A 16,609-nucleotide genomic window follows, 5' to 3' on the forward strand; every position below is an offset into this window, starting at 1 on the left:
TACAGTCAGTGAACTTGTTGTTAAAATGGGAGAGCTTTTGAATGGGACAGACCTTGAACCGTACTGTACAAGTACTTGAAGAGCAAGCTTCTGGAATATTTCAGTGGCCAGCTAGTATTTGCAACTATTGACGGTAAGGCTGACGTGGTGACATTCAAAGAAAATGCATCAGCGATACTCCAGAATTTTTATTACTTGGACAAAACCGATAACGAAGAGAGTGAGAAAATCAAGCTTATTAGAGCAGCAGCAAAGATTATCAAAAGTGATATCAAAGGACTGCCAGCACAGAAGGAATCATATATGACCGCAAAGCAGGTTTCTTCTGGAGAACAGCTGGAAGGCTCTCTACCTGATAGCCTAATCGTGTTCTTAGATGAAATATTCGTTGGAACCGATATTTCCTTCAAATTGCTTGCCATTGGCGATTCCATCGTTCAAGCAGATCGCCCGCGTGCCCTCATTTGTCCACTGCAACTAGGCTTAGCAGTGCAACTGGATCACCATTTCAAGTCCATATTTCTTATTGACACTTTACACAGCCATGGATTCTGCTCCTCCTATGCTGAAGTCCAGAAATTTAAACGCTGTGCATCAGTCCATGATGAATCTAGCCTTGCAGGAGTTACCTCCGCACATGCTGTGCAGCTTGTATCTGATAATGCAGATCACGATGTTTGCACGATGGACGGAAGAAACACTTTCCATGGGATGGCTCTGCTAGCAACAGTCACGCCTCCTCTCATTAACAGCCGATCACCCATTCCGAGAATTGAAGTTTCATTAGATGAAGTAGCCCAAAAAGGAAAAATTCCCATCTACCCTTACCGCTTAAGTGAGACAGTGCTTTCAAAGGTGCAGTATGAGAAGATCCCTGGCAAAAATGTCAACGACCCGTATGCCTCACTCGATCAGCTCTGGTTAGCTACCGGGTTCCTGAATGTCCCAAGGCCGAGCTGGAATTGATTCATGCAGTCAGTTTTCTCTAACCAAATACATCATGAAACGGGAAACCTTCGCAGCAAGGCAAGCGTCTTATTTTTGCCCATGATTGACCTTTGAGTTCAGCTTGGGATATTAGTGAGATGAAGCAGAAGCTAGGAACAGATGTCAGCAATCTGATACCGTTCTGTCATGCCGTGCTGCGTTGTGACACAACCTCTCACCTTTACGGAATAGGAAAGGGCAAAGCCGTTCAGCTGCTACTTTTCAACAAGAGTTTCAGGGACAGCGCTGCTATATTTGGCGACAAGCTCACATCGCTTGACGATATTGTGGCAGCAGGAGAGCGAGCATTGTTGATACTGTACGGTTGCCCTGATGTTTCGAACCTGGACACTGCCAGAAAGCTTATCTTTCACAGAAAAGTGAGCACTGCCACCACTTTCGTGAATCCACAAGAACTGCCACCGACTCAGGCAGCAGCGAAGTACCACTCGCTACGTGTCTACTGCCAAGTTCAAATCTGGCTCGGGAACCCAGTAGACCCTTTACGCCTGGGATGGAAACTGCAGGATAACGAAGTTTTTGCGCCAATAAAAACAGATCTCCCTGCCGCTCCGTCTCAGCTGCTGAAAATTATCAAATGCTCGTGTCGTATTGACGCCTGTGATAGTGAAAAGTGTACCTGTAAGAAAAACGGACTTGAGTGTACTATAGCCTGCCGTACCTGTAAAGGGAAGCTCGTGCAACAATTCGAAGTTTCAAGAAGAAGAACTTAGTGAAGAAGAATAACAGTTAACTGTGATGATGAAAAATCTAGTTCCTATATTTTGATGATGTGCAATTTTTATATATTTGAAAAATAAGATAAAAGCTTTTCTCTAAACACATTAAGTTAGAACCTACCTTGTCTCATGGTGTTTGGTGCTGAGGTGTTTCGTCATTCCTGTTTATTGTTGTTTAGTCTTTTTTTTTTCTAAGCCTTTCGTTTACATAGCCAAATAGACTACAACGCTGGTAAGAGTTTTTTTCCCCAAAGATACAGTTTTTTTCCCCATTTTTTTTTTGCTGATAAATATTTTTCTTTTGGTCAGGTATCAGAAATGAATTCAGAGCCAAAAGCTGATCTAAAAAGATGTGTAAAACATTATAGTTTACGTTTTTAATTTTTTTTCCCGGTTTTTGAGAAAATAAATAAAAAAACATTAAAAAAAACAATTTCGCATCGAGCTAGAGATTTAGATTTTTGATATGTTGTTAAGCATTTTTTTCCGGTCCGGATGGTGAAGAAACCATTTCTGTACCAATTTTTTCCTGGTCAAAACTTATTTTTCTCCTACTAGTGCCCTTTTTAACAGTCAAAAGTGATTAGAGGCCAAATGCGCCATCTCCCACGCCCACTATTTTCCCAAATATACACAATGAAAATTTAGGAATAGCCATTTTTTCAACGTAATTGAAAGGTCGTCTTTGAGGATGACTGCCCCCCGCAGCCATCAAGGCAAGGATTGTAATTTATTCCCTGGGGACATAAGCTACGAAGGCTCAACGCACAATTTGCGCTTTACTGAAACAAAATACATTTAATAATGTTTTCACCTTAATTACTTTCATAAAGGAAAAATTATCAAAGCCTTAAGGAAGAAATGTCAGTATGCGTCAATGAAACTGACAATCCAAGGTCATTCGTTCGTTTGTTTTTTGGCTTTTTTTCAGTAAGGCGACAATTGTGTTCTCGTTTTGAGAAGGCATAGAGGCTATCAGCCTTACTTGTGTTAATTTGAGTTTTGATTTTGACTTGGCTTTTCATTGTAATTTCTGTTTGTTTTGAGTTTCCCTTACTTATTGCAAGTGACTTGTGGTAGTTTTACGCTTTTAAGAATATTTGACTTCATTTTTTGCTCATTCTTGGCTTAATGGAGCTTTTTACTTTTCTTTGAAAAAGTTGTCTTGTGGAAAAAGTTTCTTTAATTAATCTTCAATACTGCTATTTCAGCTTTACATGAGCCAAACATTATTTTTTATTAACAGCGTCCGCAGCTGAAATCTTTGGCGGTCAGTTTCTTATTGGTATAGAAGGTAATGGACCAACATTTTTTTTTCTGAAATTCCAGTTTAAGATGGCCTTTATAGACATAAAATAAAACTATACTGACTATAAATAACAAAGATTATTTTTTCGAAAAAAATTACAATTTGCCACAAGTTTTTCTATAAATGTCGTAAAATTGCTGGATTTTCAAAAAATTTATTTCTGAATCCCTCCCAAAAGGAAAAGGCAAGCATAAATTTTTACACTAATAACCATGAGTGAAGGAAGAAGGAGTAAAGTTCATCTTTTTTGTGGGAAGAAGTCAAACTACAAAAAAACACCTTTGTTGAGCTTTTTTCTCCATTTTATAATTGAATGTGATTTTGAAATTTTCCCACAGGTCTATTTTTGCACATGATAATGATATAAGATACTATTTAAAATAATTAACTTCCATTTTTCTCAGTGAAAGTAAAAATATTTTAGTCTGATCAGACATCAATGGCGTAGCCACGGGAGCAGAGGTGTAAGGTCCAGCTTTCCCACCTTCAGCGAAAAGTTGGAAAAAAATTGAACTCAACATTTTCTCTTTTTTTCGCCAACAAACTCCAGAAAGAATTTAAGTCATTTTTAAGCAAGCATAATAACGTTCGCTTAAAGAGTTCACTGAACTCCAATAAAACAGAAGGAGCTCCTCTTTTTATATTTTTAAACTTCTCTTTAACCTCGTTTACCAAAGTTTTGATATATATGTACATCCTTTACAATTTTAGCAACGTCTATTACTCTACGTTGAAAAATATTTGTTCTAGGAGCATAAACCAAATAAAAAGAAAAGTGTATAAATGAAATTATTCATGATCAAATATTAACAAGAGCTATATTATGAGCGGCATTCATTAGGGTCAATGAGAAGAATGAAGGTTTTTGTCCTGACATGACAGATCATCGTACTTTGGATTTTATCTGAGGTGCACTTCTGCGTTCAAAAACCCTATTCTTGCAAGGGTATTTGAATAGGTAAGGCATATTCTTCTCTCAACTTCTAGAGGACACATATGTATCCCACAATTCAAGCATATATAACTCACTTTGGGAAAATTCTAACTGAAAACGTAGCAATAGTCAGAGAATATGGGAAACTTACAAGAATGGAAACTGGAGTTAATGTCTAAAAATATTACGAATGTCATACAACATTTGGCAATTCTATTTTTGGAAGCTTCCTAATTGCTTAATTTTAGATACTGAGATTGGACATTACTGCTCTGATTTTGACTATTATAGTAATTACACTAACTTAGACGGAGTTGGTGGTCATCTTTTGACGCTAGTGCTAGTTTCCTCTCTTGTGAGATATCAATACTAGTTGGCCATAGCCATAACATTGGCTGAAACCGAGAAAATATCCAGGTTATTTTTGTGGGGGGGGGGTACAAAAAAATTAAATGCATCTAAATTTGATTATGTTCATTTTGATTACCTTTTTACGAGTCGGAAACATATTTTGGGAAGGGGGTCAAACTCCTTACCTCCCCTGGATACAGCCTTGGCTGTGAGAATCAAAAAGATGATACGTTAAAAATAATAAATTTTAATTAATAACGAGAATGACCAGAGCAATAAATTTCGAATTGTTCAATAGTTATTCATGGAGGTTTGTTTCCAAAAAAAAGAAACTAGACGTCAAGATAAGATAAAAAACATTGATGTTAAAAGCCCCTAAGTTCTGACTGTTTGTGCACATTAGATAAGAAGGACCATGCCGTTTCGAAAAAAAAACTATTTACCTAAATATACCCAAACAGGATATAGGAGTGCAGATTAGACCAATTAATCGAGCACATTCTATTTAATAGAGTAAGTTTTAAAAATCCAATTGATAAGAATGTCACGTAATACTAGCGTGTTTGAGCATAGGGATCAACTCTTGAAATTATACTCATTTAAAATCTTGCTGGACAATTTGATCTCGAAAGGTCTGACTAAGCTTTATGGGCTAGGATGTGGTAATTTAGATAATGTCGAGGAGATCCATCTTTTATGGATGCCTACACTCGCACTACGGTCTAAAGGTACCCTGAGATTCCGGTCTAAAGGTACCCTGAGATTCTATTTAAATAGTAAGTATCACTGCAATGAATATTGTGTCTGTTCTGTGAACTCCATTCAGGTGAAGCAAATGAATAAAGGTGGTAATAGATGAAGTACGATTATTAGAGATGAAATTAGTATGGATTAATTTTAGTTATTCGACTAAACATAAATACAATCTGTTTATTAGAGACAAAAGATTTTATTAAGGTATTTTTGATATTTTTATTTATAAAATATTTCAGGTGTGTTTAGTAGAAGTGGTGTATTTCCAAAAAAGAAAAACAATTGATAATACAATAAAAGCAAAACTCACTTTAGCTTCTGGAAGCTACTTAATCTAGACCTTGGCCTTGATTGTTGAAATTCATTTTTAAGGGATTCAAGCGTGGCATATTTGACTTACGGCCTTGAAAATAACTTCCTTGGGCAATCCATCGGTCTTATCATGTAATTATATACATATATTTTCCTTTTTTGGAGAGACTGAATAATCTGTTTAGAAATGATGTCCCTTATCCTTAGTTATTCGGTATTTTTCTGGGTTAACAGGTGTAACTTATCAAACAACTAATCCAAACAGATTCAAACAGATAACCTCTTGAGCTCTAAAGTCATTTATGTCTCGTGAAACACTTTTGAAAAGTACCGGGGTTTTTCCAATAAGTAATTAAGGTTCAAACTTTAAAAAAGGAACGAGGGCTAAAAGTAGGGCTTAAAAGAAGAACTACTTTATATAAAAAAAAATCATGCATGGCTTGGTGACCGCTTTTTCTATTGGTCCTTATGCTTTGACAAGGGCTGGGAGTTACAAAGATTGGGTTAAGATCCTAAGCAACATTTGTCGTCTTTTTTTATATAGTTCAAGACCTAGCCTAATTAATCATATTTAGAGGATTAATTGCATGCCCTTGTAATCCGACTGCTATGATAACCATATTTTTGCTACCTTCTTTTAACATAGTTTTATTTAATGGATTAAATTATTATAAAAACAAGTTTTTTTAGCGGAAAGTAAGGAGCGAAACTAAAACTTAAAACGAACAAAAATTACTTTGTATATGAAAGGGGCTGCTTCCTCATCAGCGCCCCGCTCTTTACTCTATAGTTTTTTACTGTTTTAAAAAAGTAGAGTTAAGAGAAAGAGTCAAACTTTAGCGTAAAGAGCGGGGCGTTGATAAGGAAGCAGCCCCTCTCATATACGAAGTAATTTCTGTTTAAGTTTTAATAGGTTTTAAGTTTTAATAAGTTTTAATGTCGCTCCTTACTTTCCGTTAAAAAAACCTATTTTTTTTATTATTTAAGTTTGTTAAAAGTCGCTCTCGGGAAAAGTGCTAACGTGTTGATTAGGATAAAACTGAATTTTTGTTGTTAAGCAACAAAGGGTCCCCATGAAGACCATTCGAAGGAACATAAAAAATTATGCTAAATGGCAAAATGTAGCTTAAATGTTTCTTCTTAAGGAATAGTATGATTTTGTCTTTCAGATCACGTAGCGCTTTACTGAAAGCATTTCACAGTTCAATATACGTACCCAACTGGTACTTGAAACTTTAGCCAAGTGTAGTAAGCACAAAAAAGGAAGGTATATAAGAAATATAGGAAATTACGAGTTGAATTTGAATAAAACTTGAAACCTCAGAATCTTGAAAATTTATTGAGATCACATTTTTGGGGTTAACAATCATAAGAATTTCTGATGGCAAGACACTCATTTTTTGCCATTTATATGACTTTTTGGTTACAAAAGCAACATTTTTCAAATGTATCCTTATTAATGCAAATTAGCAAAAATGTAGCCGGTGGGATATGTATTTCTTGAAATTTAGGAGGAACTTTGTTGGTTTTTTTTCAAAATATTTTTTCAAATTTCAAACTATACTGTGAACAATTACAGTGTAAACAGTAAACATTGTAAATGATACTTTTTCGAATTTTCAAATAAAGTATAAACGCCAGCAAAAAAGCCGCTAAGAAAATTTATGCATAACAAATTGAAAAAAAATATTTTGGCATTTCAGGCAGACCTAAAGGAATCCCCTTCTTCGGGCATACTTTTCAGTTCTTAATTTATAAAACTTACTAAACTTTGTGCTTTAACAAATAAACAGGAGTGTCTAAGATGGAAGCTCTAATCATGTTTAGATAGAAAAAAAAGATTATTTATAAGGACAAATAGTAAAATTAAATTTTAAATGTATTTTTTTTCAAACAAAATTAAGAAGCAGCATTACAACTTAAAACAAGCTCCTATATAATATGGGATTTGCTACCGCTCCCAGGGTATCCACCATATGGATAATATGGGGGTAAAGTTCATTTGTGACACAAACAAATGTTATATTCAGATTCAGAATGCAATTCTGGGTGTATATTTGCACATTACGGGGGTGGGATTATATATTCTATAAGCATATATAATAGGTTGTAAGAAATTCATGAATTTCTTAGAAAAACTGGAAAAACAAGGAAAGAGGTGGAGATAAAGGTTTTCCCCCTGAAAATGTGTTAACTGTAATTATTCTGCCTATTACTGATTAAGAATTGTTTTCTTAGCATATTTCTTTATGTTACAACCACAGAAGAGAGAATAAAGAGGACTTCTATCCCAAGACAGTGAACCAACAAAACCTATTTGAATATTTCGGCCCTAATTCTGAGGGCCGTCTTCGGCAAGTAAAATAATAAACAATAAAACACTTACAATAAAAGCTCTCGGCTAAAAATCCGCTTTTTTTAAATAGCCTTGGCAACATCACTTCTTAAAGAAAGGTTCAGCCAAGACTGTGTGATAAAAGCTAACATTTTACAAGCTACAAAGGTTCATTCATTGAACTAACTGTATTTATTAAAAATTGGAATACTGAACTAGTTTTCAAGGTTACAACACATAAACTAACCGGATTATCTTTTTACATTGTTCATGATCTGAGCTAGCTACTGCTTTGATGTGTTGTTACGAAGTAACTTGCAATTACTGAAATAAGTTTTGCAAATTGGGACTGAAATTTTTGGAGGATTATTTATTGTGGAATTGGAAAATTGTAGGCCCTCTTTGGAAAAGCGCACTGCTCAGTGATACGCAGGAAAGTCTTTTAGGCCGGTTTTTACACAGGTTGGATTGGAATACACTTGGATGCAATAGGGAGGCTCGGCTCTCACTTAAAGGTAAGTCTTTTTGCTGTGTTTATCGACTTCCGAAAATGAGATACTGTTAATGATGCAGCGTTTCAAGCAGTTTGATGTTGCGCTAGCTAAATTCAAGAACTACCCCCCATGACCCGTGAAAATTATGCAAATAGGAAAGGATTCGCACGGAAAGCCCACTTATCTGGTCTTTTGTTACGGTAGTCACGATGAATTTAGGTTAATAGATGCGAATCTTTAAGAATACTACCTAAACCGAAAGATTCATCCACTGGTGTCAAAAAAGCCATTGTGGAACTCGATAATACCCCTGAAATTTATGAAACTCTTTCTAAGACTTGTTTAGCCCTGATACCAAATGATAAATTAGGGTCTAACTCAGTTTCTTCAAATATCGCCCAAATCTATGACAAAGTAGTGGCAACTGAAGCCCAACTGGAGAAGACAAGAAGTAATCTGCTGGAAAATATTACAAAGAAAGTGACTGAAAAGTTCAATGACCCAAGGTCAATGAAAGAGGCTACTAAAGTGATAGTCAGCCAGGTTTATGATTCAGTCACGCTCGAGTTTAATCCAAACTTTGCAAAAGTTGAGCAGACTCGTAAGTAGTCTGAGGATTCAAACTGAAAATTTGGAGGAGAGGATTAGTAGAATAGAAGAAAGCTTGATGATTATGATCAAGAATCCTTACTCGATAGCCTTGTATTGCATGGGGTAAAGCAGTTACCTGGTGTAGACACTTGTACGACAATATCTCGCGTTATAAACATAAAAATGTCTGTGACAGACCTCGCATCTTCTAATTTGATTAACGTATACCGTCTCCGATTGAATAATCCGACTACACCGCATGAAGAAAGTTCTATTAGAGCTGCTCCGATTGTTTTTAAATGTTCTGGCAAAGATGTAGCCCGTAGAGTGTTTAAAGCAAAAGCTAAACTTGCTTCAACTGGTGTTTTTGTATCGGAGTCTCTAACTAAACGTCACAGGGACATTTGAACGCAGCGAAAGACAAATATGGACAACGAAATGTTTGGTCAGATTAGGTTCCGATTTTGGCAAAGCCTAGTGTAGGGTCAACAGTCAAGAAGATCCGTTCTATTACCGACTGTATTTGGTCTCATATGTTATGATTAGTGCTTTTTGTATTTGTTTTTTATTTTGTTTTAATATTTTTGCTTGTACTTTCAACTTTTCTTTTTCTCTGCTTTTATGCGTTTTTTTCTTTCTTGCTGTTTTTTTTCATTTAGAGAGATTTGTTTTGGTTCGAGATTTCATTTACTCTCGATGCGTCCATACTCGATGATTTAATGAGCCGACCTTTTCTCCTTGAACAGGTTTTGTTGGCACAAATAGCAACTGAGATTGAGCCTTGTATGAATTAAATAAAAAAAAAAACAAGTTTTTTTTTAACTGAAAGTAAGGAGCAACATTAAAACTTAAAACAAACAGAAATTACTTCGTATATAAAAGGGGCTACTTCCTCATCAACGCCCATCTCGTTACGCTAAAGTTTGACTCTTTCTCTCAATTCTTCTTTTTAAAATAGTAAAAACACTTTAGCGTTAAGAGCGAGGCGTTGATGAGGAAGCAGCCCCTTTCATATACGAAGTAATTTCTGTTCGTTTTAAGTTTTAGTGTCGCTCCTTACTTAAAGTCAAAAAAACTTGTTTTTTTTTATTTAATTTCTGAACGTTTTTGAATCAATGCATGTTTTTATTTTGGCTCTCCGCAGAGGAATAATTAAAACGGAATTTGCATTTTTTTTTTTTTTTTTGGCTAAATGGCTTTCTCATAATTTTGATCGAATGATTTTGAGAAAAAAAGAGCGGGGGAGGAAGCCTAGTTGCCCTCCGATTTTTTGGTTAATTAAAAAGGCAACTACAACTTTAAATTTTTTACGAATCTTTTTATTAGTAAAAGATTTACGTAACTTATAAATTAGCTTACGTAAAGAACTTTTGTATTCTCATGTTTTTATTACATATATGAGGGGGTTCGGCCCCTCGTCAGTACCTCACTCTTTACACATAAGCTTAAATGTTGTCCCAGTTCATTAAGGATGACCCCTGAATCACAAAAGCCGTAGAATAAATAGTTGAAATTACTAAAAGTACTTTAGCGTAAAGAGCGAGGTATTAGGAGGAGGTGAGCCCCTTATATGGGTAATAATTTCTGTTTGTTTTAAGTTTTAATGCTGCTCCTTACTTCCAGCTGAAAAACTTTTTCATATTTATTTTTTCATTGTTTTTTTTTTAATTATGCTAGTAAATCCTGCGCTCTCTTCATGGAAATTTTCTTCCCCCATGACAAATTATCGATGGAAAGTTCCCCGAGCATATCCCCCTCTTCTCAACCCCTCCCCCAACCAAAAAAATCCTCCTGAAAACGCCTGTACAATTCCCAATAACCATTACTATATGTAAGCACTGGTCAAAGTTTGTAACTTGTTGCCCTTTCCACGGGGACTCTGGGGGAGTAAGTCGTCCCCAAAGACATAGTTATAAGGTTTTTCGACTACGCTAAATGAATGACTATCTCAGAATTTGATCCGTTGACTTCGGGAAAATAATTAGTGTGGGAGGGGGCCTAGGTGCCCTCCAATTTTTTTGTCACTTAAAAAAGGCACTAGAACTTTCAATTTCCGTTACAATGAGCCCTCTCGCAACATTCGAGGACAACTGAGTCGATACGATCACCCCTGGGGAAAAAACAAAAAACAACAAACAAACAAATAAACGCGCATCCGTGATCTGCCTTCTGGCAAAAAATACAAAATTCCAAGTTTTTGTAGATGTGAGCTTGAAACTTCTACAGTAGGGTTCTCTGATATGCTGAATCTGATGTGTTTTCGTTAAGATTCTATGACTTTTAGGGGATGTTTCCCCCTATTTTCTAAAAAACGCAAATTTTCTCAGGCTCATAACTTTTGATGGGTCAGACTAAACTTGATAAAACTAATATATTTAAAATCAGCATTTAAATGCGATTCTTTTGATGTAGCTATTAATATCAAAACTCCATTTTTTAGAGTTTGGTTACTATTGACCCGGGTCGCTCCTTACTACAGTTCGTTACCACGAACTGTTTGAAAATGGTTGAGAGAGTCATTATATTCCTGTAAATGAAAAAAAAAATACTCATTAGTAAATTATTTTTTCTTTACTTTCGAATTGAATGCGAATTAACTGTGAACCTGGAACGGTTTTTTAACTAATGCCTTAATACGCATTGCAACAATTGTCAATATACGAGTAATTTCAATGTATAATAATTAAAATAAGAAAAAATGAGTTTTAACACATTTATACTCATTAGTTCTCATACGGTTTTGCCTCCATTTTTCCTAATTTTATGATAATTGTGCAGGAGTTAATGCACTAAAGATGCTAGTTAATCGTCTTCATTGCAATTGAACACAAAATCTAAGATGGAGTTAATTTTCAATTTTCCCAGCTGTTCAATCAGTTTCGCCTGGAATCAAAAATTCCATTCTTAATAAATAATAAATTTGTATGCACCCTTTGGCTACAGCCAGATTTGTTTATTTGTTTCTTCTGAAAGATTTGTTCATCTAGGTAAGGCTAACATAGCCCTTAGTTACAGTTAACAGGCTAAAATTTACAAGAAATGCCATCGCTTACTTAAGAAAACAAGTTTTGGTTAGTCGAGCTTTGGATAAGGCTTCCCCTGTCTTATTATTGGTTACTAAGTGTTTGGAATTGGAGAAAATAAGAATTTTTGGTTTCCTGGGAAAATTTCCTCTGATTCCTTATCATTAGACTGGACAACATCACTAATTACTTTTCTAAACAGATGTCAAGGACTATTCCTGAAATTAAATCTTGTCTTAGGTCTACGCATAGATTAGTGTGATAAGGTGTAATTTCATGCAACCAGGCACAATCTATGTCGTTTAAATTCAACTAGAACATTTGGACAGTCATGACTAAGGAAGTCTTGGGGAGTTTCCATTTTCTCCCCCTCACTCCCCCCCCGAGAAAAATAAGTATGAAAATAAAATGAAAGATAGATATATTTATTCACGCGAAAGCCCTATTGGGCCATGATGACATCCAAAAAAAGCAAAAAAATACAAGAACAAAATGTAAACGGAAAAAAATAAACCTGATTATTTAATAAAATCATCACGATGGATCATGCCCACCCAGACGACTTTCTAATATTATTTATATCTAAGTAACAGCTACCTTTCAGAATTCCCAAATCCAACATCTGAAAAGAGGCAACACTAAAAAGACAAGAGGAAATAGAAGAGACAATCTACAAAAAAAATCAAAATACTACACAAATATAGTACAAATTTTGATAACTAAAATAGCAAAATGATGTAATACGTGAATAAAAATTGTGGAGCGTATTTGCCACCTTGAAAAACGAAAATTTCTAGCAAAGTAGGCTTGAGAACAAAGTAAAGAAACTAGAGGGACATACATTTTGAATTTTTGTGATTCTTCTGCATGTCATTACCTCTGAAAATGAGCAACCATAGTGTATGTACTAACCTGAGCAAGGAAGAGTTGAACCACTTCTATATGATCAAACATTGCTGCACAATGCAGTGGGGTCATTTTTTGACTATCTTTGGAGCTAAGGGCTTCTGACACTGACTCTGGTTGCATCTTGAACATCATTTCCAGTATGGGAGTTGCTCCCTGTGCTGCGGCAAGGTGTACAGGAGTAGATAAGTCGTTCTGCTGGCCGGTAATTGAGGAGCCAGAAAGAAGACATATCTCAATAGTCTAGAATCGCAGGAATTTAATTATATATCAATTAATATCAATTGAAAGTCTTGGTTTTGTGTGACTGCAACATTTGCATTTGAAGTGGCTAGAAGTTGAAATAATGGACTAGTTTTTTTCATGATAAAACCACATTTCTTTTAAATAAGATAAATATTGTCCAGTAAGCTCTGCTTTGGGTAAATTACCTAAGCCAAGTCTAAAAAACCTTTAATGAAAAGAATTATTGAGCACTTCAGTTTAACAAATGCTTTCATAAGGTTTGTTATCGCTGTTGGCCATTTAAAATATCTAAAATTGAGTCTTAATAGCCTCGTCTTAACAACGTTTACATCGAGAATAAAGTCTCATGTCAAGGGCAGAGTACAGTCTTGCTAGCTGATACAAACGGTTTTTGCTCGACTACAGCATGAAAAATATATCCTGCGCATAGTTATTGTGAGTTGAGCTATATTCAACTACGCAATTTGTATTATTAACCAATCAGAATGAAAGTTTGAAGCTCATTTTATCGGGGAGACCGAAGCATGGAACCGTTTCCGTATACTACCATGACTACTAATAATAACTTACTGCAGGACTGAGCCGCCTGATCCCAAAACAACCATGTTTAATCCAGCTCCACCTCATTATATTTAACCCTTCGCTTTTCACCCCTTCTGTGCACTTCCCATTTACTTAAAATCATTTCGTGTGACCTTGTTTGACTCCATTCGGGACGGAAAACTTTTGTGTGACCCCAGATAGACAGCCTAAAAGGTCAATGTATGGAAATTTATAATCCTTCATCCGCAAAAGTTGGCCTGGCCATCTTAATCTGTCTTTCATTCTACCCTTATAAAGCGGGAGGAAACCATGATTTTTGCACACCTTATTGTTTGATAGAAAAACATATAACTATTCTCAAAGGATTCTTCTGCAAAATATTTCACAGCTCTTAATCAGCCTTTTGAAGTCATCCACGTTCCAGAGCCTGTCTACACTTTATACACTGTGTAGATTATATTTGGCTTTCAGATCGACAGGTGTGACTATAGTTATGTAAAGTGGATCTATCTACGCCTAGGCATGAACCAAAGCACATGTGCACTGGTTATTGAGACTTTCTCTACTTTGGCCTACAAAGAGCTTTTTGCTACTGTTTGTGAGCTTTGGGAAACTAACGACATGTTTTTTTTTTCAATTTTAGCAATTGTTTGTTAGTCTTCTATTATTGTGCGTAGGATAAAAATAATAAATATCGTAGTTTTTTTTTATTATTTGAAGTTTATATGGAAATTTCTATTTCACAAAATTAATTTCAAAGAAGAAAAAAAAAAATTAACCAATCGCACGGACATTCAAAAAACGCAGTGATTGTTAGATTTACAGCCATGCACCTTCACAGGGTTGAATAGGACCCAACCATCAGCTGCAACCTGTGCTTGAAGTACCAAGAGCATTTTTAACCCTTGGCTTTATCTTAAGTCTATCCATGCCTGAAACTGGGATATTCTACGCTTTTTCTTTTGTTGTTGCAAAATCATGAACAAAACTTTGGCTGTTCAAGTTTAGGCATTGTTCCCTTTGTTGATACACACCTCTGGGATGTTTTCATCATGGCGTATAAAAAAGAAATATTCGATATTTTATATAATAATAGTGATATTTTGGATACAGCAAAAAATTAAGATTCTCTGGATATATGTAGAGAGTTAAATATAAGAAAATAGAATTATTTCTCTTTCTAAAGAGATGTTCTTGCAAGCAAGTCAATTAACTAGTGAGACAATTAGGTGTGTCAGACAAGATTGAATAAAGCTTAAGCTTTAATAGCTATCCTATTCTTAAATATGTTAGATTTTTTTCACGAGAAGTAAATGACTTTATAGATCAAGAAGTTATCTATTTGAATCAGTCTTGATTAGTTGTCCTAGGTTCAAGACCTAGCCTAATCAATCATATTTAGATAATTAATTGCATTCCCTTTTAACCCGACTGCTATAATAACCATATTCTTGCTACCCTACTTTTAATATAGCTTGAAATTTGTGAGACATTGTAAAACTAGTAAGAAAATTGAGTGTGTCAGACAAGATTTAATAAAGCTTAAGCTTTAATACCCAACCTCTTCTCAAATATGTTAGGTTTTATTTGTTCAGAAAGCTTTCGTATAGCATTAAAATTTTTTAATAATTAGAAAAAAAATATTCTTTTTTATTCATTATGTTAATTAATCCCCTCGTAGAACTGAGTATCTGTGGCCAAGAATGTTTATTTTATTTATTTTTTTGTCTTAAGTGCATTAATAGAAGACTTACATATAATAGCCAGAACTGAAAAACATTTCGTTAGTTCTCAAAACTGCCAAACAGTGGCGAGAAGCTCTTTGTAGGCCAAAGCGAAGTTCTCACTAACCATTTTAAGTGTACTTTGACTCGTCCCCAGACGTAGATACCATATTTTCAAACAGTTCGTGGTAACAAACTGTAGTAAGGAGCGACCCGGCTCAATAGTAACCAAAACTTTTAAAAATGGGATTTTGATACTAATAGATACATTAAAAGAATTGGATTGTTTTTGCTGATTTTAAACATATGAGTTTCATCAAATTTAGTCTTACACATCAAAAGTTACGAGTTTGGAAAAATTTGCCTTATTTTGAAAAATAGGGGGAAATACCCCTTAAACGTCATAGTATCTTAACGAAAATCACACACATCCTAATGTAGAAGTTTCGAGTGCCTATCTATAAAAATGTGGAATTTTGAATTTTTTGCCACAAGACCGATCACGGGTGCGTGTTTATTTGTTTCTTTTCCAGGGGTGATCGTATCGACCCAATGGTCCTCGAATGTCGCAAAAGTGCTCATTCTAACAGAAATTGAGAGTTTTAGTGCCTTTTTTAAGTGACCAAAAAATTTGAGGGCACCTAGTCCCCCTCCCACGCTCATTGTTTCCTTAAAGTTACCGGGTCAAAATTTTTGAGATAGCCATTTTGTTCAACATAGTCCAAAAACCTAATAACTATATCTTTGGCGATGACTTACTCCCCCACAGTCCCCGGGGAGGGGCTACACAAACGTTGATCATTCTTTACATATAAAAATGGTTATTGGGATGTGTACAGACGTTTTCGGGGGGAATTTTTTCTGGTTGGGAGAGAGGAGTCAAGGGGAGGGTGTTACTTGGGATGGTCCTTCCATAGAAAATTTATACTGGGGGAAGAGAAATTCCATGAAGGTGGTGCAGGATTTTCTAGCATTCCTTAAAAAAAATGAAACAGCAAATGTGAAAAAGTTTTTTTCAAGTGGATGTAAGGAGCAGCATTAAGACTTTTAACGAACAAAATTATTACACATACGAGGAGGTTCATTTCCTCCTGAATACCTCGCTCTTTACGCTAAAGAATTAATTGCTATTTCATCTATTTATTCTACGACCTTTGTAATTCAAGGGTCATTTTTAAAGAATTGGGATAAATTTAAGTTTTAGTGTAAAGAGCGATGTATTGACAAGGGGATGAGCCCTCTTATATACGTAATAAAAATACACGAATATAGAAGCTTGTTACGTAAGTTTATTCGTAAGTTACGTATATTTATTACAAATGAAAACATTCATAAAAAAAATTAAAGTTCTAGTTGCCCTT

General features: G+C 35.2%; 1 protein-coding gene across 1 annotated transcript in view; it reads right to left on the bottom strand.

Annotated features, from left to right (window-relative positions):
- Positions 1-16,609, bottom strand: part of LOC136027900 (transient receptor potential cation channel subfamily A member 1-like) — a 175,412-nt gene that overhangs the window by 78,563 nt on the left and 80,240 nt on the right. The window contains exon 8 of the mRNA XM_065705331.1: positions 12,742-12,978. Within this exon, the coding sequence (XP_065561403.1) occupies positions 12,742-12,978 (237 nt within the window). The remainder of the gene's footprint in view (positions 1-12,741; positions 12,979-16,609) is intronic.

The sequence above is a fragment of the Artemia franciscana genome, chromosome 6 (genome assembly GCF_032884065.1).
Source record: "Artemia franciscana chromosome 6, ASM3288406v1, whole genome shotgun sequence".
NCBI lineage: Eukaryota > Metazoa > Arthropoda > Branchiopoda > Anostraca > Artemiidae > Artemia > Artemia franciscana.